The 27,021-nt window shown below is 33.9% G+C and overlaps 1 protein-coding gene and 1 non-coding gene across 2 annotated transcripts; both read left to right on the top strand.

Annotated features, from left to right (window-relative positions):
• Positions 1–549: 549 nt before the first annotated feature.
• Trnay-gua (transfer RNA tyrosine (anticodon GUA)) lies at positions 550–643 on the top strand. Its single transcript has 2 exons — positions 550–586; positions 608–643. It is a non-coding gene; the product is annotated as a tRNA-Tyr (tRNA).
• A 14,065-nt stretch (positions 644–14,708) lies between these two features.
• Positions 14,709–26,703, top strand: LOC133334984 (phospholipid-transporting ATPase ABCA3-like). The gene is made up of 14 exons (XM_061543294.1): positions 14,709–14,941; positions 17,570–18,158; positions 18,225–18,368; positions 18,551–19,831; positions 20,509–20,863; positions 20,924–21,461; positions 22,644–22,990; positions 23,065–23,415; positions 23,483–23,633; positions 23,701–23,877; positions 24,488–25,141; positions 25,206–25,313; positions 25,380–25,571; positions 26,663–26,703. Exons 1-14 carry the CDS (start codon positions 14,730–14,732, stop codon positions 26,691–26,693), a joined length of 5,130 nt encoding a protein of 1,709 aa, XP_061399278.1. The 5' UTR covers positions 14,709–14,729; the 3' UTR covers positions 26,694–26,703.
• Positions 26,704–27,021: the final 318 nt, after the last annotated feature.

The following is a 27,021-nucleotide window of genomic DNA, read 5'->3' on the forward strand; positions in this document are numbered from 1 at the left end:
GACTATTGTGTGTGGAGTATTTTGGAAAGCAAGGTTGGGACTAAAAAATACAAAAGTATCGATCACCTCAAGCAAACGCTTCGCCGGGAATGGGCCAAAATACCGCAGAGCAACATTTGGGCAGTGTTTGAAGGTCATAATTCGTGCCAAAGGTGACCAATTCGAACAAATCTAAAGGTATTCTAAAATTTGATGCTATTTCCGACATTTTTTGCTTTCATTCAATAAAATTAAAAAGTATGGCGTTTGACTTTGTTGCAGTTTTTTTATCTCACCCTGTATTTATTGATTTTGGTTGACAAATGTTTTATTTAATATTTATTATCATACACACTTATAGAAATAATTTATTTATTTTTTTTGCAAATAAAAAAATCTGATCTCAAAAACAAACATAAATATGATAAGCAGCATTATTTAAGACCACTTTTGAATTGTTATGCTAAAATCTATCACCTGTATGTGAGTGAGGTGTGATAACAATGCTTATCATTATTTATGATACTTGACAAAAAATATAACCCAATGCTAATTATGCACTCGCCATTACCTTCGATAGCTCAGTTGGTAGAGCGGTGGACTGTAGAGTGTACGAGCAATCATAGTAATCCATAGGTCGCTGGTTCAAATCCGGCTCGAAGGAGATTTTTTGTTTTTGAAAATGTATTTAGGTTTGAAAATTTATTAAAATCCATATTTGGAGAATTTATTTTGTATCGTATTTTCCAATGATGGAAATGAAAATATTTAGGGTAGCCTAGACCAGAGATATGTTTCCCATATATATTTTTTACAAACAATGAACAATAATTCTTGTTAATTACCGTTCAATTCCATTTCCCTTTAAGCTTTTTACAAACAAATGAGTACATTAGTACCCCATGTTTGTTGACTTACGTTGGCTGTTGTAACAAAAATTACAAACAAATGTAGTCAGGTCGCATTCATTCCCAGACATATTATATTATTTTTTATTATTGGCATATTGACGATAAAATAGATAGAAGAGTAATATTTTCCATATTTATAGTTTTGTAACAACTTATCAGACATTGTATTGACTATAATCATATTTATATATAGATACAAAAAGTATGAGTATTGCTATGTAATACCATTACTAATTCGATATTATCTTTATACGTTGTAAAAATTACTCGATATTATAAATATCCTCTTTGACAATAAAATGTTCAAATTACTCAATACCAAATTTACAGCCACTTAGATGGGAATATGTGCCTAAATTTCATAATATCAGAAATTGAGGTGAGACCATTAAATTGCGGCTGTATCAGACCATTAATATTGAAAAATTTGCCAAGTATTAAAAATTGTTTTGCAAAGATGGGTTTCTCCCAAAAGCAAAACTACTATCATTTCGGTGGGAAAATGCGGCTAAAGCATGGACCTATATCAAAAATTTACGACTAAAGGTTTCAAAATACTGAAAATGGTACGAAAGCTATGGCAAAAAACACGAACCTTTATCGAATATGTTCTGAAAAAAATATTTTCCACCTTCTGTGAACCCGAAAATAAAAATTCAAGCCACATCGGTGGGTAAAATACCGTTAAAATCTTAAAAACCCCGAGATCTTTATTTGAGGGCTATGCCAAAATATGGACCTTTAATAGGCAGACAGACAGACAGAAGGACATGGTTAAGCCAACACAGTTAGTTTAGAAATTTAAAAGTCAGTCCATAAGCCAAGCTTAATTACGAATTACATACTCAGCCCATAGTAGCATCTGTTGGCCAACACTATTCTCCTCCGGACTTCAAAGCTGATGTTATTAGTTTTTTTTTGGAATATATAAAATCTTTCACTACCTCGAAGTTGTAGTTTTAAAGTTCCGCAGTTGGTTCGAGTCTACTGGACGTCTTGCGCGTTGATACCATCAGTTTGGTCTTCTCGCCATTTACTGTCAGTCCCACTTTGGCAGACTCATTCTCAATTCGTTCAAAGGTGACTGTTACCGCTCGCAATGTTGGACCTATTATATCGATGTCGTCGCCGTGTGCCTTTTTGGGGTGCAGAGTGTCATTTCTGTTCACATTTGCATTTCGTATGACCTTTTCCAGTAGGTCACACGACAAACTGTCACCTTGTCTGAATCCTCGTTCGGTATTGAAGGGCTCCGAGGAGGTTTTTCCGACTTTAACTGCTGACCTTGTACCAGTTAAAGTTATCCTGCATGGCCGTACACAGACATGGCTTTAAATACCTCTGAACGGATAGGACTATGGAATGCGGCTTTATAGTCGACGATAGGTGGAATGTGTCGATGTGTTTTTCGTGGGTCTTTTCCAGGATTTGGCTCAGCCAAATTGTACTAATCAGCTGGTGCATTCTCCTTAACAGCATCAGACCACCGGACTTGAATAGTATGGGTGTTAACTCACCGGCACATGTTGCTTTATTATTCTTCAACCGATTGATTGCTTTTTTGAACTCATATTGGCTCACTCACTGAACTCATCTTCACCGGCACAGATCAAAGTCTTCGGTTTGGTGTTTTACTCGTTGGTAAAATTCAGGACTTCATTCTCACTCCTGTACATCTCGATTTGATCCCTCTCACATGTATCTTGTTCTTTCTTCTTTTGTATGAAAATACGTTTCTCCTCTCTCCTTTTCTCACGATAATTCTACATCACATCGCGTGTTGCTATTGTTTGCAGGGTTGCCATATACGCTGCGTTTTAAACTTCAGTAGCACTCCGGATCGTACCATGTTTTTTTGTTTGGTACCCAAGTGTTGATTTTGCTGCAGTTTGTAGAGAGTGGGCAATTCTTTGCCATTGTGCTTCCATATTATTATCGGGACAACGAGTGCTTTGGTCAAGTAGTTGGGTATGTTGAGTGGAGTAGTCTTCTGCTATTTGTGGTGGTTGCAGCGTTTCGACGTTGAGTTTCCGTGTTGCATTAGATCGCACCTTTGCTGCTACATTAAGACGGGTCCGAATCGAGATTCCCTCGTCGTATCGATCGAACGATCACCACATGATCAATTTGATTTCTCGTTACTTGATCAGGAGAAATCCAGGTGGACTTGTGTATATTGCTCATCTGCGTCTTCCGTCAAAGCATGGGTGCAAATAAGACTGATGTAGAAGAATTTCGCATTTATACGGATTATAGCTCATCTACTGGAGTGAATCTAGAGACGAGGTCTTTTATTCCCCTTTGGTTTTCTCTTTTGTTGCCTTTTCATAGTTCTTATGGGTGAACTCGCGACACATATCGGCACAATTGAGATGAAAGAGGGAACAATATAAACATGGGCTTTGCCATGTTAATGCCAATCAGAGCCGTTGCTTGGTATCTATCATCCCCTCGCCTTGGAAAAATAGTCTTGAATATAGTCCTGGTAAAATATTCTTTTAAAATCTACGCCTTTGATATTTATTGAAAAATATTCGTTTAAAAATCCACCCCTCCTTCAGTCTTTGGAAAAAAAAAAAATTAAAAAAACACGCCATGCGCTGGTTCCTTAAAAAATCCACGCATTCTGCTTGTCAATAAAAAATAGGCTTTAAACAAGTTAACGCGATATTAAGTTCGGCCCGGTCATCATAAGGATGACATAAAAAATAGAAGAGTAGTGAAATCATTTTTAGTACAGAGATGTGGTGGTACCATTATATGGGGGCTACACACAAACTTGGTTCAATATTAATACGGATATGTGCTTTACAATAAGAATCCAAAATACTAAATTACACCCAACTCGGACGAAAAAACTTGTCCCAAATCCCCAAAATACCGAATTTGTGGGGCTATCGTTATACCAAATGTACTAGGAGTACTAGCAATGTCTGTGCAGAGCTCCATCTTAAATATTGCGATCTCCGCGCCTTTTGTTTGTCCTTGTAAAATATGCTCTAAAAAGTCCACAGTTTATTGTTTAGGAAAAGATATTCATTAAAAATCCACGCCTTCCTAGGGTTCTTGAAAAAATAGTACATACTTTAAAATCCACGCATCCTTCTAGTCCTTGGTAAAATATTTTTTTTAAAGTCCACGCATCCTTCTAGTCCTTGGTAAAATATTTTTTAAAGTCCACGCATCCTTCTAGTCCTTGGTAAAATATATATTTTTTTTTGAAAATCCACGCCTTCTTATCGTTCTTGGAAAAATAGTACTTAAAAAATCTACGCCTCTTTTAATTTTTGATGATGATTGAAAAATAATTCTTTTAAGAATTTTGAATATGAATCATATTTTCATTTTTATTATTTTTGTTGATGTTGTTGTTATCAATCAAAATTAGTTCTATTTGCACAATTAGTAATTACATAGGTTATATCTAATAACAATATATGTACGTACATGTGTTGGTATTTTGTGAGCATAGTTAATTAAAATAGTAAAATCTTGAAAAAAACAACAACAGCAATTTGTTGACAAGAAATTAATCAAGTGGATCACGAGAAAAATTTCCCCACTTATTGGGGACGTCCAATAACAAGAACAACATATAGGTACAAATGTCCGTCTGACTATTGATGAGTGTTCCTGTGTGTTTGGGTTTATCGTCTATTTTTTGCATTATTGTTGTATTTGTTGTTAACAACGTGTTGTGTTGACGCTTGGTCTAATCGATTTCTGTTGGGTCTTTGTTTTGTGTGTGCGATTTTTCCTTACCGGCCGACCAATGACCAGATATTGTGTATTTTTTTGGGGGTGGGGGACAGGCGCCCTTGTCTAACACTCATCGAAATGCAAAATTATAAGGCGTTATCGAGTTGTTATCTTTATGGGGGATCCATTTGATAAGGAACTCCAACAGGTGGAAGGCCAATCAGTATCAGAATAAAAATAGTCTAAATATTGAGTTGTACGAAAAGTTATTGATTTAGTTACGATTTGTATTCGTCCAGGAACGGTTCAGAATAATAAACAGACGCGAGAAAAAAACATAGGAAATAACGGGAAACATAGGTCATAATTGGCGGTTTACGGCCTAGAAAATATTTGGATTTGTTTAAAACCGGTTGAAGACCCCTACAATCGGCATAACGAACGTTAAGAGGGTGAACAAATAAAGCGATTGTGTTCCGAACACTTAGTGTGTTTTCAAATATTTAAATAATTATTATTTATGTATAAAATAAATAATTTATTATATCCGGCTAATATTAGTTGAAAGTATCATAACAAAAGTGTGTCCTTTTAATTCCACTCAACTAGTCACGAAGGAGGCTAGACCAATAATAAATTGTGTCCTGTTTTTTTTCAACAAGCAGCCTTAATCACTGTCATTTAGCAGCAATAATATTAATGGGTATGTTTTTTAATTATTATTTTGTTTAAATAATAGATTTGTTGTTGTTATTTGGAAATATATCGGCCTGACTATAATTATTTATTCGCCAAATTAACTAAAAGTTTGTTAACACTAAAACTGTTGACTACGGGGGCAATTAAACTGAGTGAATAAGCGATAAGCTACACGATAAAGTGTACCCTGTATGAGACTGATAGACAAGCAATGTCGCGGTCATACCTTGATAATGAACAGCACATACTTTGATGTGTCTATTTTTCCAATGACATGATTTCGTATTTTTTTTTTTTACTGAAGCCGAAGTTAACTGAAATTGGATAGCAGAAAAGAAGAAAATAAATTTAAAAGAATTCTTAAATACTCCTTTTTTAATATCCTTCAAAAATGTACGGCTTTGTTTTTAAAAAAATAATCATTACAAAACCTTGGTCATATTTTTGAAAAACATTCTATACAAAATTCCGGCCCATATTTTGGAAAAATACTCTGCATAAACTAAAAATATTCTTCACAAAATCCGGTAACAAAATTCAGTTTCAAAATGCTGAAAATAGGGCAAAGCTAAATTGCAGTTACTTTGGTGAAAAAACTCAGGCATATTATTCTGAAGAACTCTGGAAAAATATTTATTAAACCAGTGAGCGGAGCAGTATAATCGGATGGGGCCGACCATACTATACCCTACACAACTATAACCTTCATCGTGGCTTGTGTAGTGATGTATAGATTGTGACCTATAGATCGACTCAAAAAATAAAAAAAAAAAACAAAAAAAAGAAGTTTTTGGTTCAATTCACCCCAAAATTATTATCTGATCATCAACGATAACTATAGGCGTTATCCTTGACCATACCGTGATCCTCACGGAAAATTTCAAAGCGATCAACTCTATATTTCCACCCTCTAATGTTAATGGGTTACTAAATAATATATGAATACGTAAGCACTTATAATTATTTAAGTTATCAATTTAAAGGTGTGCCACTCCTCTTGCATGTACTATTAACTTCTCGGGTCTATGTCCTTCAGGAGTAAATATATACGCTATAGAATACAAATTTTGTAATTTTTCACACAAAAGTCAGAGCCCATTTGACCCGCTAAATATTGACCGATCTTTATCAAAACAGGCATGCTCATTTATTGGCCCGATCCCCTTCTCCATTCACGATGTTCGGACCATAACTGCGGTCTCTGGAGCGACTAGAAAAACCGACAAAAATTAAGTATTTGGTCCATTTCATCCCCTAAATATTAACCGATTTTTACCAAAAACAATAGGGGTCTTCATTGGATCTTCATTGGACACACATGTCTAGATCGTCTCAGCTAGTCGAGATATGATGATCGGTATACTTGAAGGTGTGTCTAGGACCAATATTTCGCGGAGTTACAAACTCTTAGGGCTGTACAAAGCTATAATACCCTGACAACATAGTTGTGTAGGGTATAAAAATCCAAGTCTATTAATGGTCCCTATAAACAGCTCTAAAATCCACGCCTATTAAAGGTCCTAGAAAAAAATCCATACAAAAATCTACACCTATTAATGGTGCCCGAAAAATATTCTTTAAAAAATCCACACATATTAATGGTCTCCGAATAATATTCTTTCAAAATTTCACGCCTATTCTTGTGATGGTCATCAAAGAATATTTTTTCAAAAATACACGTCTAATATTCTGAAGATCTCTAAAAAAATATTCTTACAAAAAATCTAAGCCCATTAATGGTCCCTAAAAAACAGCTTTATTGAATCCACGCATATTAAAGGTCCCCGAAAAATATTCATTTAAAAATTCACACTTATTAATGGTCACCGAAAAATATTCTTTCAAAAGCAACGCCGATTAAAGGTCCCCGAAAAATGTTCTTTTAAAAATTCACGCCTATTAATGGTGTCCGAAAAATATTCTTTCAAAAATTCCCGCCTATTAATGGTCTCTGAAAAATATTCTTTCAAAAATTCTCACCTATTAATGGTCTTCGAAAAATATTCTTTCAAAAATTCAGACCTATTAATGGTCCCAGATAAATATTATTTCAGAAATCCACGCCTATTATTGTGATGGTGCCTGAAAGAAGCTTCTTTCAAATATCCACGCCCATTATTGTGATGGTCCCTGAAAGAATCGTCATTAAAAAACCTATTCCTATTATTATGATGGTTCCCAAAAAATATTCTCTATTTGTATTCTTTTAAAATCTGCTCTAATGAGCACATTTCGATTACGTTTTTCATCCCAACCTTATATCGATTTTTTTATTATATCCAAATCTTATATTTGACGTTATTTATGACAGGTCCCCGAAAAGAATAGTTTAATACAACACCCCACCTAATGTTTCATGTGTGCTAGAGTTCGAATCAATAAAATCACTATGAGTCATTGACAATAAATTCGAACTTTTGAAAAAAGAAAATATTGTATTGAACTAGGAGATATATTTTATTTTTATTCCTTGTTTTTTTTTTTGCGAACTCTTATCAATCTACTGCCATTTTATTATTGTGACCTGTGGGATCTGCTTTGTCATTTACCAATCATAAAAGTGTCCACTTAGATATTGGTGAATATTAACAGATATGATTAGAAAACACATCGTTGTTGTATTATTTTCTTCCATTCGAATAGGTTTAAAAAGTTCATTATGATTTGCGAAAAAACAATATAGGTATCAATAATTACGATGTCTGCATGATTAGATTTGAAAATTCCAAAATTATAAATTGGCCATATGTTCAATTTTTGAATTTTAAGTCTGACAAATATTTTTAGTAATTATCGGTAATAGTTAGTCTTGATTTAGATTAGGCGAGTTTACTTGCGGCAAGCCTTTGTTTGTAGGAGGGAGGGGCAAGGGGAATAGAAATGGAAAAAAATTGCTCGTACCGACAATTTTCTGGCAATTCGTTTTGTGTATTTCGTATTTGTTGACATTTTATATATATTTAAATGTGAAAAAACAACAAATAAAAAAATTTGTTGGAACCGAATTGCCTTGTATAGACGCATGGAGCAAGTTCAAAAGAGAACGATAAAAATTGCCGCATGTAAACTCGCCTAATATAAATCAGGACTTATTGATACAAATATTTATAGGAAAAAAAAATGTTAACCATAATATTTTTATGGAAAAATATATTATCGATAATAGTATACCGATCCGATAATAGTATACCACCTTTAAGTATACCGATCGTCATATCTCGACTAGCTGAATCGACCTAGACATGTGTGTCAGTTCGTCCGTCCGTCTGTCCATTATAATTCATAAACACGATACAGGCCACAGTTATGGGCCACAGGCCACAGTTATGGGTTCGGTCCAACGAAGACCCCTATTGTTTTTGGTAAAGATCGGTTAATATTTAGGGGATCAAATGGACCAAATTCTAAATTTTTGTCGTTTTTTCTTGTCGCTCCAGAGGCCCCAGTTATGGTCCGAACATCGTGAAATTTTACATGGAGAAGGGGATCGGTCTTAAGAATAAGCATGCCTGTTTTGATAAAGTTCGGTCAATATTTAGCGGGTCAAATGGACCCTGACTTTTGTGTGAAAAATTACAAAATGCGTATTCTATAGCGTATATATGTACTCCTGAAGGACATATACCCGAGAAGTTGATAGTGGTGACTATGTGCATAGTATTACTATAAATCCATTAGAGGACGGAAATGTCGCGCTGATCGCTTTGAAATTGTACATGAATTTCAGCGAGTGCAATGAACCGTAGACTTTAACTTTGTCAGATTTTGTAGTCGCTCTTGAGGCAATTATTATATGCAGAACATCACATATTTTACAAGGTGAAAGGGGATCTGACTATTTATTTTTATGTATTGCAAGTTATAATAATTTCTGTAAGAAATATTGCTAACGATAATAGTATATATCGAAACTATTATTATCGATAATAGTTATTATTGATAGTGTTGTTACTGATAATAATATTTTATGTATGAAAGATTATCGGTAATAATTTATATTGTTAATGTTGTTATCAATAATAAATTTAATACAATATATTTTAATTAATAATAATTTTAAAATAAAAAAGTTTTTATAACTAATTTTATACTCATTATTATCGATAATCGTAAATACAAGAAACATCATTTTTGCAACGACAGTTTGTTATCGATAACGTATTTTATTAAAAAAAAATATATATATATATATATATATATATATAATTATTCCCATTAATAGCAAATAATTTCAATATAACAAAATAATAACAATTATTAATTGAGAATAGAATTGGACTAGTTCGCATTCCCTTATATGGTGGTAGTCTGACATTGTTATCTAGTACCGTGATCGTTATCAGTGACAACAATACCAAATTTGTATTTCTACAACAAGAATATTTTGTTCGAACGTAACACCTTAAATTAGTATTGTTAATACCTTTTTGAGTTTATTTGTTTAAACCTATACCACGAGTCTTTTTTTATTGTAGTTATAAACAAAACCAATTGGAATGAACGCGTTTTAATTATACCAAATACCAATAGATAATAATTTGTAGACGTTTAGAAGATTATGGGATTCTATTTTGTTTTAGAAAAATAAAATAAATAAATAAACAAATATTAACTATTTCGAATTATTTAATATTTGTTTATATATATATATATATATAAATGGACCAAGAAAAATGTATACTAACGCATAAATTGAGAACGCCTGGACCGATTTGACTCAAAATTTCTTTCAGTTGTCGGTAATTCCGGTGGGAAGGTTGAAAGAAATTTTTGAGAAAATCCGCGAAAATCTTGCAAAAATTAATTTAAAGAAACGGCTGGGCCGATTTGACTTAAAATTGCTGTTAGTAGTCTGTAATTGAAGTGCAAAGGTTTTAATGAAAGAACATTTTGAGAAAAATCTACGAAAATGTTGCAAAATATATTTTGAAAAATATTAGCATTTCCACACATTTTATATCGAACCTTTATGGTTTAATCTTTTTGGACATATATTTGGCGAAAATGGGCAGCGTATATCTTTATGTAATTGTCAACTATGGAAAATTCTCAAAATATGTTAATTTTCCCCAATTAATTGAATTGTCATTGCCTTGAAAAAAATATTGTATATGAAAATAAATTAATATTTTCATTAGAGTTAAATTTAATAATAAGAAATATATAAGTTCTACCAAATTATAAACTGTTATGTGCTTGGGTCTGCACTGGGGTACCAGTTAATACTTTTTATTGAAATATGGCAAAGGTTTTTTTTACCAACATTATATTGATGCAATATTGACAAGGCAAAACAACGTTTGCTGGGTCAGCTAACTTGTATATATATTAAGACGGGCCAAAGGTGTTGTCGATTAAATTTAGCCCCTAGGATGATTCTATGGACAGTTCTAAGCAATTTTGGAGAAGGAAACATGGGTCTATATCGATTTTCGAGACTCCCACTTTTTTCCCTATAATATCATTTTAATTCAAAATTCGATTTTTTAATCAATTTTACTGATTTGTACAATCGGGACAACATTTTGTATAGCCTACCGATTTGAGTTTAGAATAACATCTGTTAAGATTTTTTACTTGAAATCGGTTCAGTTTTAGATATAGCTCCCATATATAGTTTCATCCGATTTCTGGTAAACGATTCTCCAAACTCCTAAAGTTGGTCCGATTGAGACAAAATTTTGCACATCGTACATAATTGAGTTTCCGATTTCTGATAAACGATTCTGCATACTCCCAAAGTTTGTCCGATTGAAACAAAATTTTGCACATCGTACATAAGTCCTGATTTATATTAGGCGAGTTTACATGCGGCAATTTTTATCGTTGTCTTTTGAACTTGCTTCATGCGTCTATACAAGGAAATTCGGTTTCCAAAATATTTTTTTTATTTGTTGTTTTTTTCACATTTAAATATATATAAAATGTCAACAAATACGAAATACACAAAACGAATTGCCAAACAATTGTCGGTACGAGCAATTTTTTCATTTCTATTCCCCTTGCCCCTCTCTCCTACAAACAAAGACTTGCCGCAAGTAAACTCGCCAAATCTAAATCGGGACTAATTCACTTTTAAATTACAATTGTTGAATTTTTATTTAAATCGGTTTAGATTTATATTTAGTTCCGATATTAATTTTTCTCCTCCTAGTTGTCCGATTGAAATGAAATTTTACAAAAAGTAGGTGTAGGATTTCATAAAGTCGAACATTGCTGGTTTTTGTAGAACTCTTTATTGTCCATAAGTACATTTCCTATAAAAAATCGTATTCGATAAAAAAAAAGTATTTGTTCTTCCTGTATACAATTGCACAATTGAAGTGCACAACCAGAAGTTAGTTTTATTTTATTTTTATCATTTCAGGGTACAATTGCACTAACCATCTTTATATAAACATTGTCGAGTATTTGTTTAAATATTTACAATCGGCGTGTTTGGTTTTACAGCTTAAGTATTTGATAATTAATTTCAAAAAAAAAAAAAAAAAAAACAAAGGCAATTTTGTTCATAGATTACATCAAATTACATATGGACATACGTCATTTATTGGACATTTAATGAACGGAAATGGACAATATAAATTACGCGATTTAATTCTATTTTTGATGTAAATATGTATATAGAATTTATTTTTAACATGTATTTATTTCTCCTTAGTATTTATTGTTATGATTTATATACATAGGTGGTTAGTTTTGGACAATCTCGATCAGTACAGTGATCGAACGAACTAGGCATTTTTTTAAATTGAACTATGTCGTTCATCTCGTTCAGTTGCTTTATATCGTTCAAATGATCACGCAGTTCAATTGGTATTGCATTTAAACTTCCTGTTCCATCAACAGCAAATAATGATGACCTTTCCCAACCAGTCGTAGAACTTGACTATCTACTTTCTGCACTCCGTTATATTCGATTGCATATTTGTGTGCACCTGTGCAACTTCTTCCGGAGTTTCCAGCTTCCTTCTACCGGCTGTCTTTGGGAGCCAATTAAATCAAATGGGTGCTATCCTTTTAAATGTCGTTTCAAATTATTTACTGTCCCCCTAGCTATGCTTGAAACACGACTGCTGTATTTTGTCTTTTGAACACCGCAATGGACTAATTTTCCGAGTGTCTTTTTTCAATTTATCAGATTTTTCATGAAGTTGATCTTGTTCGACGTCGTTCAGTTGGTCAAAGCCAAAGCACCCCTGAACGACACTGAAGATGTAGAATAAAAAAATCTGTGTAGTTTAGTGAGCAACGTCGTTCAGTGACCGACAACATTTGGTAAAAAAATCGTTCTATGAACCATAAACATTGAACTATGTCGTTTACTCGTTCAGTGGACTGACTCGTTCAATTGAACGAGACTATAAGTGGTTCTCTAGGGATCTGTAATGGATGGGCTACGATTGACAAGGAGTGCGATTGTCGCCTGTAGAACAAATGCCGAATGTTACATGCGTGTAGTTTTTAGTAATATATTCTCTCCACCTATCACACCACTTTTTGGAGAAAACGCCTATAATTCAATAAAAAATATTTAAACATTTTTAATCTTTTATTAATTTTATTGTTTTTTTTCTGTTGTCTGTTGACTACAAAATTTAACACCTCTACTAGTCAGGGCCAATTAAAAGGAATTTTTGCAAAATAAACTTGACATAGGTACAATAATTGATACACATACTGCTGTACTCCAAATGTTCTCTCTTTCATCTAATCTAATCAATATTTATGATTGCCCTATGTTTTAATGCCCACGGAACTCTAAACGTATATTTGCACCCACGGAAAAAAAATCCGGGACAGGTGTTCAGGAGAAGTATAACTGCTCGTGCCAACGGTAATCTATCATTTTATCGGCCAACTTGAAGGTTATTGGGTTTGTGCTGTCAAAATTATCATTCATTGCGTACATTTGTTGTAATTTTATGCGTAATTTTGTTGTCGTAATGTTTTGAAAAGATATTTGTTTCACGTTCGTTATTTACACTGTAAGGACATACAGCAAATTCGAATATATTCTATATATATATATATATATATATATAAAAGACAATTATTATCTCATCGTTGTTGTCAGCTATTAATAGAAGCTGTGGCGCCGGGACACATATACAGTTAGATGATGAAACCAACATTCCAGGAAAAGTTAGTTTGTTTTCATATTTTTTTCGCTTTGATATACTTTAAAGAAAATGAATTTGTATTCGCAAGGTCGTCAATGATATGATAATGATGGGAAGGTTTAGTGGTCAGTATACCATTTCAAACGTTGTGCGGAATTCAGAAACGAAGCCCCATAGAGTGAACCATGGAGTTGTCCAAGCTTTGGTGATTTCTCTGGAACTGTGCGGTATAGAGATTGTTGTAATGTATACGGATAATTGTATGATCATGGCGTTGGGTCCTATTATTGATGACATATGTGGGATGATAAACGTCTACACAGCTCACCATGTACATATCTTTCATCTGATGTATATGAAAATATTAGCCATTAAATCTACAGCCACACTGTTCAAAGCTTGGAGGGCTGAAATTAAGCTCTGCTTATCATTATGGTCAATAGAGAACAGATTCAGACCACCAAACTATTCCAAGATATTGAGTGTAACATTCGACAGTCTTTTCAAGGATAATAAAGTCTCCTTCCTCTTATACAGCATTAATCCAATCAGTGTTAAGCTTTGTATTGTGCGGACCTGTCAGAATGTCGCCATAAGAACTATGTCCCCTCCTGCTACCAGCAAACTTCAGAAACAGCTGATATCAAGCTGGTCTCACTGGATGACTTTATTAATAGGCCTTGAATTCAACGATTCAATAAACACATACAAACTCACATTCCGGGAACTAAACTAATCAAGATCTATAAATAAGGCCATACAGGGAGACCAAATGAGTGTCAGCTGTCTCTCAAGTTTGCTGTCAAAATGCATTATTGTGAATTGTCTTCCCTTATAAAAATGTAAACAAAGTCCAAATTTTTGACATTAGACTTGAGAGAAAACAGCTGACTTTCGCTAGCTGGTTGACCTCATTAATAGATCATGCAACTAATTTTACATTTATCTAACGTAACAATAGTTTCCAATAAATTCTATTCATTATCAATATAATGGCTTACATTGACCTATTTGTGGTCATCAAATTCTGAACAACTATCATGGTACAACAACTATGCATTGTTTTAGGACACTAATTTACGGATATTACGTTTTATAAAAACTCTACTTAACCCTTTAGTATCATCTCAAAAAAAAAAAAAAAAAATAAATAATTTTTAAAAATTTGTTCTCATATTTTTTTGCATCTTTTTTCATTACAGTTATATCCTAAATTAACACACTAGTCATAAATTACCCAATTTAAGAAGGCCGTACAAACAAACAACTTCCCCGCCGCTCTCTCTAAAATCCCCTGCTTTCCACACTACATGGCAAAATGGCACATATAGGAAATTGGGAAAAATTCAAATTGTTAACATGGAAAAATTGGCTACTACAATGGCATCACAAAATTCAATTTGTGATCGAAATATTGGCGCCTGTGGTATTCGCATTGCTGATGGTGTTGGTGCGAATGCTGGTTGTGGCCGAACCGAAAGATCTTAGCATATATCCACCACAAAATATCGATAATATTGATTTATTTAAGTAAGTATGCAGTTAAATAAATAACAAAATTACAAATAATGTATTTATAAAAACAACAATTTAATTTTACGTATTGGGAGTTTAAAAAAGCAATATAAAAAATTATAAGAACCAAAAAAAAAAATCATAATAATAATCTCCTCCAAATTTTATGTGTTTAAAGGAATACAGTAGTACGTTCTACAGTAAAGCGTAATCTCTTAAAGACTGCTTTAACCAGAGACAGGTAATCTTGATTTTAATCACTTCAATGTAGACTGCATGTGTGTGTGCGATTTCTGCCCCACCCCGCCTCCAAAGAATCTTTTAATTTTCAGTACATTCCCCGTTCTAATCTATTACTAATTAATTCACTGGCTTTTTTTTATTAAGTTTCACAAACCAAACATTTACATAAATATACAACATGCAAACAAATTGAATAACCTGCCAATTGTATTTCGCTTCTCCTTAAAATTAGAAAACAAAAATTAATACAACCCATCAGGGTGGTTTTGATAAAAATGTTTAACTTTTAAAATTCCACATACCATTTTATATCATATTTACATTTTAACTAAGCAGAACTAATTAAATTTTAAATCCACTCATTATCCTGTGCGGAAACGAGATAATTTCAAATACAACATCGTTTTCACACACAAAAATCCAACAAATTTCCTAAAACTTACCAATATGTCGTTTGTTTTTTTTTTCAAAATCGTTGCCAAACTCGTTATATCAAAAGATGGAACGAAGTTATTGTTTATCTCCAAGAAAATCGAAAATGGGCAGAGATCTAAATATACAATAGGTTCGTTCGTTTACTCAATAATTTGTACGAATTTGTACAAATTATTACAAAATGTTGCTCGTTTACCCAAAAGTCCAGTAAAAGAGAGTGAATTGAGAGAGCAGATTTGACAGTTGTGTTACTGAGTATTTGCAAATTCTTACAAGGAAAATTTACTCAGTAAAAATTTTCTTGTACCATCAGCTGATATTTAATCAGCTGTTTTGTTATGTTTTGTAAACAAACAATGAAATTGTTATCAAGCAAATTGATTCTTTTGTGAATTTTATTTTGATTTTGTATCATTAAACAGGAAAATGGATGAAGAAAACGCATGTATTTATAAAAAATCTAAAATGTTCCCTTGTTATCAATTTTTCTAATAAAAATGCTGTTTTTTAGTTTGCGCCAATTTGTTTGTTGTTTTAATCAGCTGTGTCGAAACAATCTTTTTACTGGATGTTGTTCGTTTACTTTTTGCCGTTTTCTCTCTTGAGAAGGAAAAATTCGTATTTACTCTCGGCAAATTCTTACTGAGTAAATATTACTGGGAAAGTAAACGAACGAACCTAATGTTATAACTAAAACAGAGGATTTGACAATTATAGGTTCGTTCGTTTACTTTCCCAGTAATATTTACTCAGTAAGAATTTGCAGAGAGTAAATACGAATTTTTCCTTCTCAAGAGAGAAAACTGCAAAAAGTAAACGAACAACATCCAGTAAAAATATTGTTTCGACACAGCTGATTAAAACAACAAACAAATTGGCGCAAACTAAAAAACAGCATTTTTATTAGAAAAATTGATAACAAGGGAACATTTTAGATTTTTTTATAAATACATGCGTTTTCTTCATCCATTTTCCTGTTTAATGATACAAAATCAAAATAAAATTCACAAAAGAATCAATTTGCTTGATAACAATTTCGTTGTTTGTGTACAAAACATAACAAAACAGCTGATTAAATATCAGCTGATGGCACAAGAAAATTCTTACTGAGTAAATTTTCCTTGTAAGAATTTGCAAATACTCAGTAATACAACTGTCAAATCTGCCCTCTCAATTCACTCTCTTTTACTGGACTTTTGGGTAAACGAACAACATTTTGTAATAATTTGTACAAATTCGTACAAATTATTGAGTAAACGAACGAACCTTATGTTTCAGAATGAAACATTTGGACCATAATTCACAATAATGGATTTTGACAGCAATCTTAAGAGGCAGCTGACATCCAGCTGGTCTCTCTGGGCCACCTTATTTATTGGCCTTGATTTGGACGGTATTTTCATAATGTAAAGTCTATTCAAAATAATGCAATTTGACAGCAAACTTGAGCAGCATCTGATTTGCAGCTGGTCTCCCTGGATAACATAAATGGACCATGATTTTGATTTAAATAAATTCTTCAAAATTCCGATAGAAGCCCCCCTTCTGTTATAGGGACGATGTAACAAAAAAGAGTATATTTTGCAAAAACTATTCTTATCCATAACGATCCGAATCTTACATCGAAAGTGCCATAAAATGGCGGTTGTACCAACACATAAATCTGTCTGCAAATCCATTCTGCTGTTTAAGTTAATTCATCTGACGTATTGGTATGACCTTTAACTTTTATTTCAAATGAAAATCACAATTACCACTAAACCTAACCTAAACATTAAATGATCCTAACACTTGTCCTTTCACAACTAAATAATTATAATAATACAATCAGTACTACTCCCAACTAATAACCACATTTATTTACATTATATACATACATACCCTCATATATTTACATTAAATTGCCACTAATCACAACTTTTTTTAATTCCATTTCCCCCCACCTTCGACCACACAACTAAACAGAAAAGAAATGTCTCTTCTCCAATTTGCAAAACCCGTAACCTATTCACTACAATATTCACCGGACAATCCTTTTCTAAAGAATATCGTTTGCGATGCTGCCAAGAGTCTCAACTTAACCTGTCAAGGATATCCTGATGCGGCAGCATTAGAATTTGCCATGGTCTCAAATAGCTATTTAGCCGGTGTACAATTCGATGATAGTTGGAGTAATTTAACCGATTACCCACAAAAATTTGCCTTTTCACTACGCTACCCCAGTGAATTGAGAACCGATGAATCAAATTTGGGTATGACATGGTTAACAATGAAACTGTTTATGCCATTGGATTTGAGCGGACCACGTAATCCAAGCGCAGCAGATGGTGGTTTACCCGTGGGTTATATACGTGAATCGTTTCTGCCCGTCCAGCATGCCATTTCAATGGCCTATGCAAAATTGGTAACACAACGAACAGATTTGCCCGAGGTGACAATGCAACGTTATCCCTATCCGGCATATATTTATGATCCCCTGCTGGAGGGTATGGCAAGTTTTGTACCATTGATCATATTGTTGAGTTTTATTTATCCCTGTTCGAATATTGTTAGGGTAAGTTGGATGGTGTGGTGTCTTCTTTGAGGTCTAGAAATAAACATTTCCCTTTGGCTTTTTCAGAACATTACTGCCGAAAAGGAGAAACAGCTGAAAGAAGTCATGAAAATCATGGGCCTGGATAATTGGCTACATTGGACCAGTTGGTTTTGTAAAAACTTTATTCTGTTGGCAATATCGGCTATACTCGTTACTATTATCATGAAGGTTCGTAGTTGAACGAAAAACAAACAATAACAGCCACAACAAGCTGGTGATTTGTCTTTATAAAGACCGGTGGCCTCAATGCACAGACCAATTGGTCTTCATACAACCCTATGGTCTTTATGTACATCTGTATATTAGCCATTTTGAAACTTTCACTAATAAATACGTTTAATTATTTTCAGATCGAATGGTCAAATGGTGTTGCCGTGCTAACACATGCCGATTGGTCTGTCCTGCTATTCTTCTTCCTGATCTATGTGATAACGAGTATCTGTTTCTGTTTCATGATGGCTACATTTTTCTCAAAAGCAAGCACTGCAGCCGCTGTTACTGGCTTGATCTGGTTCATTGCCTATATGCCCTTTTCGTTTATGTTCCAAACCTATGACGAATTGAGTTTGGGCACTAAATTAGGTTGGTGTTTGATCTCAAATACGGCCATGGGTTTGGGTTTAAAGCTAATTATGCTTTTTGAGGGCACGGGTGAGGGATTCCAATGGAGTAATCTCTTCGAACCGGTTAACATTGATGATGATTTGACTGTTGGCTATATCATTCTGATGATGTTGGCATCTTGTGTGTTATATATTGCAATTTGCCTCTATGTGGAACAGATATTCCCTGGCGATTTTGGTGTTCCCAAGAAATGGAACTTCATTTTCACACGCAGTTTTTGGTTTGGTGATCGTGAATATATTGGTGTTGAAGATATACCCGGCGGTCATGTGGAGCGTAAGAATCCCGATGCATTTGAACCAGAACCAGCTGGCAAACATATCGGCCTGCAAGTTAGAAACCTAAAGAAACGTTTTGGCGATAAAGAAGCTGTGCGCGGTGTATCTGTCAATATGTACGAAGATGAAATAACAGTGCTTTTGGGTCATAATGGTGCCGGTAAGACAACAACAATATCCATGCTGACGGGCATGTTCCCACCCACATCCGGTACGGCCATTATCAATGGCAGTGATATTCGCACAAATATTGAAGGTGCCCGCATGTCTTTGGGTATCTGTCCGCAACACAACGTGCTCTTCGATGATCTGTCTGTGGCCGATCACTTGATTTTCTTTAGTCGTTTGAAGGGTTTGAAGGGTGATGCCATAACGCAGGAAGTAAATAAATATATTCGCATGATTGAATTGGAAGATAAGGCAAATGTGGCCTCCAGCAAGCTGTCGGGCGGTATGAAACGTAAGCTATCAGTTTGTTGTGCACTTACCGGTAATACGAAAGTCGTATTGTGTGATGAACCTTCATCGGGTATGGATCCATCGGCTAGACGTCAATTATGGGATTTGCTGCAATCGGAAAAAGTTGGCCGCACCGTGCTGTTGACAACGCATTTTATGGACGAAGCAGATGTTTTGGGTGATCGTATTGCCATTATGTGTGGCGGTGAATTGAAGTGTCATGGCACATCGTTTTTCTTGAAAAAGAAATATGGTTCGGGTTATAAATTGGTAAGTAGCCGGTGGAGAAAATTAAAAGAATTTAGAACGGAAATTTTTTAGAGGTAAAAAAGTAGACCATTGGGGACAGATGAATTCCTCTTAAATTCATCTGTCCCCACTGCTATAGAAACCGATCGCATTGTAGTCCTTGAAAAGTTCGTCTAATAATGGACTAGATCATTTGATTTCCTACTAGAATTAGATAAAGCCCTTATGGATCCAACTATTATAGGTATGTCAAAAAAGAATGGGTGGGTGGAAGTCACTTAAGTTCCTGCTGTTGTGGGAGATGGTAATTTGGGATCCAATGGAACTCGATAAGTATTAAAGGATATTATAAAATATTCTGGTACATAAGGGGAACATAAAATAAGTTTATTAGGTTGGCGAGTAGTAGAGGATGATGTATTTGATATTATTAGTTCCACAGTTAAAATGCGCTACTGAAAAAATATGCTAATCTAAGAGAAGCTATTAAGGAGGAAAATCAGATATGAGGTCCGAATGCTGCTCTATTAAAATTATCTACATCGATATATCCCCCACTTAACATAAACCTCATTTTCGGTTATTAGGATATCGAAATTTAAAAATATTCCCCCATGATTAGATATAGAGCTCCAATAACGCAATTATTTTTAAACCAATATTCTTTATTTAATTACCATTCCATTACCTCTTTATAGATCTGTGTAAAACGTGACGGTTGTAAAAGTGAAGAACTTACAGCTCTACTGCAAAAATATGTACCCAATATACAACCTGTTGCCGATATTGGTGCGGAATTGTCATATGAATTGCCCGATAAATATTCACATATTTTTGAAGAAATGTTTAGAGATTTGGAAAATAGTTCAGATGATCTGAAGTTAAATGGTTATGGTATCGGTATAACATCACTGGAAGAGGTATTTATGAAAGTGGGTGCAGAGGGTAATGCTGCAACCAATAGCGAAACGAATAATAAACAAATTGCGAATAATGGTATGAATGGTGCCGCTCCCACTGCCTATCCTGAAGATGATGTCGAATCAATAACATGTAAGTTAATGGATTCAAGTGATATAACCTAAAATAATATTTTTTTTCTCTCTCTTTTAGCCGACAGTTTATTCTCGGAAAACACCCGCCTACTCAAGGGCGTTAATTTACTGCGCAACCAATGGGATGCCATGATCTTGAAAAAAGTTCTCCATACATGGCGAAACAAATTACTGTTCATCATACAAAATCTTATGCCAATATTTTTTGTAGTTATGACAATTATAATCACCCGAACACAGGGTACATTCAGGCCATTGGAACCGATGACAATGAGCCTGACTCAGTATCCTGTGGCTGTTACTGTTCTAGATACAGCTCCCGATGTTGTTCCCGGTTCACTTTTGGCAAAAATTGCCGGTGCCTATAAAACGGTAGCAACATCGTACGGTAGCGATTATGAATTGGAATTAACCGGCAACAAAAATTTTACCGAATACATTTTGGATTTGGGTCGCAGCATACAAGTGAGAATCAATTCAAGATATTTGGCATCCGCATCGATACGAGGAAATAACTCAATTGTCGCATGGTTAAATAATCAGCCGCTGCATACGGCACCATTGACGGCGAATTTGGTACACAATGCCATTATAAAGTAAGTTAATACCGCGACCGACTAAGAAAAGCACTCGCAAGACATGGCGGGAGAATTTTTGGGAAGATAATTTTTAGTGAATGGTTATGGTGGTTGGTTATTGTCTTTTTGAAAATTCTGAAATGTATTTCGTTGTGAAAACTGTGTATCCATGTGACAGTGGTGTCCGAATTTGGGACACCAGCACTACAGTTACACATACACAGCACAAACACATAAACTCTAACTTTAATTTTTAAAATTTTATTGGGAATTTATTCAAATGCTGAGAAATACTTACAACAACAGTCAACACTAGTTAGATCTGGTTACATAACCATATAGTATCGTAGGAACTTTTCATAGATTACTCTATCATAAAATATGTTTCTATGAGGTATGACTTGAGGTCATACGTCGTTATTTTGCATTTAGATATCTTTTTGATTCTAAAGGTTTAACGAAAATGGATTACATGTTTGGAAGTAGCTCAAAAGAACCCAAACTAATTCAGCAGAATCTCTAGAAATCATTAAAATATTTCTTTAGTGCATATTAGGACTTCGAAAAAATAGGAGACTAAGTTTTAAGACCAATTAATAGAGTCTCACAATAGTTTCTAATATTATAGGAGAATTTCACTAGACATCAGATTAGTATGAGATGTGCTCCAAGGAATACCTAAGAGATAAAATAGGGCAATCTCCCAGTATATCCTGCTATAGGGGAAAAACAGCTGTGAAGAAAAAAAACTATTAGTGTTTCATAAAGTACATTAGAGGTATATTATAATTCTGGAGATCCTTCATAGATGTCCGATTAATATAAAAAGATTGTTTTCAGAGTATAGAAGGGTCCAAATATGCACAAATAGTATATTATGAAGTGCTTACCAGATGTCCTAATTATCACAGTAGAATTCATAACAGCTTCGAATAATTTGGAAGAGATCTCAACTAGTTCGAATAGTTACGGACATTTAATTCCCGGTGTCTGAGTATAATATATAGATAACAATACCCAACACTTCTGTATTCCATTGGAAATATTGCTCAAGATCCAATGTAACCAATCTATTATAAAACAATATCTCTTCCCCAATTCCGCCCACTCTCTTCGTTACACATTAAACATATATGCCATTTTATAATTTCGCACCCATTTTTCATTTTTCTCTCTCGATCTTTCTCTCCTCATTTGTAGAGCTGCCATGAATGAGTCCTATGAAATTACCGTTACAAATGCCCCCCTACCCTATACCACAGAAACGGTATTGAAACAATTGAATGTCGGCAATAATCTGGGTACACAGTTATCGACGAATTTATGTTTCTGTTTTTGTTTTGTGAGTGCTTTCTATATTTTGTTCCTGATCAAAGAACGTGAATCACGTTCCAAGTTATTGCAATTTGTGGGCGGTGTTAATGTTTGGGTATTCTGGATATCACAATTCCTATGGGATATTATGACGTTTACACTGACAGCGTTAATTGTGGTCTTTACGATAGCATGCTTCCAGGAAGATGGCTTTTCGACATTTTCAGATTTGGGTAAGGTTTTCTTATCGAACTATAACCAGAATAATAAATTTCAAACATGCTTTTGTTTCTATTTCCTTATACAGCACGCTATTTCTTAGTTATACTTATCTTCGGATTTTCGGTGCTTCCATTTACATACCTGATGTCACTGTTCTTCGCGGAGCCATCTTCTGGTTTTGGCAAAATTTCAATTATCAACATATTCTGTGGCATGGCTCTGTTTATTGCGGTGGCTGTAATGTCCATTGACTATTTGGGTACCAAAGACACGGCCGATCTGTTGGGATGGATCTTCAGAGTATTTCCGCACTTCTCCTTAGCCTTGGGTCTTAATAAGCTATATGTTAATGTGGCCACACGTGAGGCTTGCAGTAATCCTGTTATTTCCATTCTACCCGATGCCCTGCGTTGTCAACTTGTGCCGAAATGCTGTTGTAAGTATTCAATAAATCGTCATTTATTTTAAATCGGTCATTAAGATTATTTTTTTTGCCCTTTCAGACACAACTCCCTATTTCGCTTGGAAAGAACCCGGTATTTTGCCCGAAACTGTTTATTTAGTTGCCACATTTGTGGTGTTCTTTACGATATTGATCTGCCGCGAATATGGTATTTTGAATGAGTTGATCTACAAATGGAAACAAAGGAATTTGTAAGTATTGACTGAAACTATATATTTGTTAAAGATTTGAATAGTAATTTTTTTAAATTTGTTATAGCAAACCAACACCCCCTGCTGAAGATGCCTACCATGATGACGATGTTGAAGCGGAGAAGGAGAAAATCCTCAGAATGTCACAGTCGGAATTACAAAGCCAAAATTTGGTATTGGATCGCGTTACGAAATATTATGACAGCTTTTTGGCTGTCAATCAAATTTCGCTGTGTGTTAAACCGTAAGTTTAAATTCTCAAAATATTCCTTTATAACCCCCAAGCAGACGATTGAAAATTCCTGACAAATAGCCTTAAAAAAATTCTCTTATAATTGTGATGATGCCTGAAAAATAGTTCTTTAAAATCCACACTTCCTTAAGCAAACAAATGTATCATTTTGTTCTATACCCTCTATCAGGTGGTGTGCATTCAAAATTAATTGAGTTTGAAAAAAATCTACGCCTTTTATTGTGATGATTCCTTGAGAAAATATTCTTAAAAAATCCACCCCTTTTATTTCGATGATTCCTTGAGAAAATATTCTTAAAAAATCACGCCTAAAAATGCATGCCTTTATTTTCGGTGATTCCTTGAGAAAATATTCGTTAAAAATTCACGCCTAAAAATGCATGCCTTTATTTTCGGTGATTCCTTGAGAAAATATTCGTTAAAAATCCACGCCTTATTTATGTGTAAGGATCCAAAAAAATATTTTTATTATTTATTTAATTCCGAGCTTGAAATCCACTGGTTCCTGAAGTAGTAGCGTTAGGCTCTGCCTCACCGAGCTTCAGACATTTTTTTTGTTATTCTTTTAAATTAATTGCCACTTCTTTCTCTCCTCCAACAGAGTTGAATGCTTCGGTTTGCTCGGTGTAAATGGTGCCGGCAAAACGACCACCTTTAAAATGATGACCGGTGACGAACGCATCACCAGCGGCACAGCCTATGTTAAAGGTATGAATTTGGCTGCGGATGTCAACAAGATATACAAAGAAATTGGCTACTGTCCACAATTCGATGCCCTACTAGACGACTTGACGGGTCGTGAAACTTTACGGATATTCTGTTTACTGCGTGGTGTACAACGTGATCGCATCGATTACATTTCCCTAGAATTGGCAAAATCATTTGGTTTTATGAAACATTTAGATAAGCCGACAAAAGCCTATAGTGGTGGTAATAAACGTAAATTAAGTACGGCCTTGGCTGTTATTGGTAGTCCGTCGGTTATCTATTTGGATGAACCCACCAGCGGTATGGATCCGGCAGCCAGACGGCAGTTGTGGAATATGGTTTGTCGTATTCGTGATTCGGGTAAATCGATTATTCTCACATCACATAGTATGGAAGAATGTGAGGCATTGTGTACCCGTCTGGCCATTATGGTTAACGGTGAATTCAAGTGTATTGGTTCGACACAACATTTGAAGAATAAATTCTCCAAGGGTTTGATTTTGAAGATTAAAGTTAAACGTAACACTGATGCTGTGAAATCCGGAAGGTAAATTCTTTTTCATTTGTATAATTCGAATAATTAACTAATTTTGATTTTATAAATTTTACAGAAACAGTGTCAGCTTGGCCATTGAAAGTACCGCAGCTCATATTCGTGAACAAGACATTGAAACAGTTAAGAGTTTCATTGAAACCGAATTTCCGCAATCCATTTTACAGTACGTCTATATATAACATGTTTTGTTTAATTTCAATATTAACTATTTTTTGCTCTTCTTCTCCAGGGAAAATTACATGGGTATTCTTACCTTCTACATTCCATTGTCCAGTATTAAATGGTCGCAAATATTCGGCCTTATGGAAAGTAATCGGGATCGTTTGAACATTGAAGATTATTCAATATCACAGACAACATTGGAAGAGATTTTCTTAGAGTTTGCCAAATATCAGCGTGAAGATAGCCGTCAAACAGCCAAGTGAGCATGATGTTTTTGTTAACATTGGTAACACACACACACACTGCACACACCCAAACACACAGAAATCCACACACATGCAACACACCAAAACTAAAAATATTGACCAAATTGGTTACACGATATATGTAAAATAAAAACAAACCTTCACAACGATTTTATAATAATTTGCATTCTAGAATATAACACAATTTAATTTATATAATGTATACATATATAGACATACATACACAAACATATATACGCTTTTTTCCCCTCTGGTGATTATTATAAATATAAGTTAGTGCTAGATTATCTATTTATATTTTGGTAGCATTAATTTATTATTAAAATGCTTTTTTAAATGGTATTTATTATTAAATATTGTTTTTAAATTTAATACACGCACATACACAAACGTAAATAATATTTAATATTTTTTATTTGAAATTGGTTGTTATGGAATAATTGGCTGTTATTTTTTTGCATTGGAAAATTGGTTATTATTTCATTTTTAATTTAAAGCATCATCACTATCTTCACCTAGATAAATGTATTTATCTTTCTATCGCTGAGAAACTTCATACATTATAGGAAAAACTTGTCTTTAATAATATCACTAGGTCTTCGATAAGACGATTTGGTATTCTATAAGATCATTTGGTATTCAATAAGAATATTTGGTCTTCTGATTACTTTTTTTCTTGAATTGGAGTAAAGTCTCATATGTAGATTTCATTTACAACACTAACCACACTTTTAACCTCACATATTAGTTGTAAATAAATAAAAAATAACTATGGATAATAAGGACCGTAACATTGATTGTAAAAGTAGAATATATTCATGGCCTAAAACATTATTGAATATGAATGTGTAACCAAATTTAACGGGAGATGTTGGTTAATATACTATTCGCTTTCTTGTGGAATTTGCAAGACATATACAAACCTTGGTAATATTTACAACCATTTCTAATGACATTCTAAAGCTGTTGTAATATATTTGGCTGTCACTAATTCGTTGTGGTATTTTAATTTCGTTATTTTCTGAGATTGTTGAATTCAAAATATTTTGATTCGTTTTGTTATTTTTTTTTTCTTTTCTTTCAGAAGTTATTTTTTCAGATTAATAAACAATTAATTGGAACATCTTTTCTAATATTTGTTACTTAAAAGTTATTTTATTTACAACAATATTACAACAAATCGATATCTAAATTCATCATTGATAATATATAACCTGGTAAATAATTAGGTGATGTTAGAATTTATTATTAAAATTAAAGTATTTGTTATTTATATTAATTAATTTTCCTTAAGGGGACCTGACCCCCTCCCCAATAGTTCGTTCACGTGATATTATAAAATTACTTTTCAGGAAAATGTTGACCATTTTGTGTGGGAGGTAATAGAAGTGGTGGACCGATGGGTACCATCTTCGTATTTGATTTCCGTTTAAAATAAATATT

The sequence above is a fragment of the Musca vetustissima genome, unplaced genomic scaffold (genome assembly GCF_032173495.1).
Source record: "Musca vetustissima isolate MV318-11 ecotype Yass unplaced genomic scaffold, APGP_CSIRO_Mvet_v1 utg69259, whole genome shotgun sequence".
Taxonomy (NCBI): Eukaryota; Metazoa; Arthropoda; class Insecta; order Diptera; family Muscidae; genus Musca; species Musca vetustissima.

Excerpts from the sequence above, each read along its gene's own strand:
- LOC133334984 (XM_061543294.1), top strand. The coding sequence starts at position 14,730 with ATGGCACATATAGGAAATTGGGAAAAATTCAAATTGTTAACATGGAAA. Across the intron at positions 20,864-20,923 it reads TGATGTCGAATCAATAACAT|CCGACAGTTTATTCTCGGAA; the intron begins GTAAGTTAATGG and ends TCTCTCTTTTAG. Across the intron at positions 23,416-23,482 it reads ACTTGTGCCGAAATGCTGTT|ACACAACTCCCTATTTCGCT; the intron begins GTAAGTATTCAA and ends TTGCCCTTTCAG.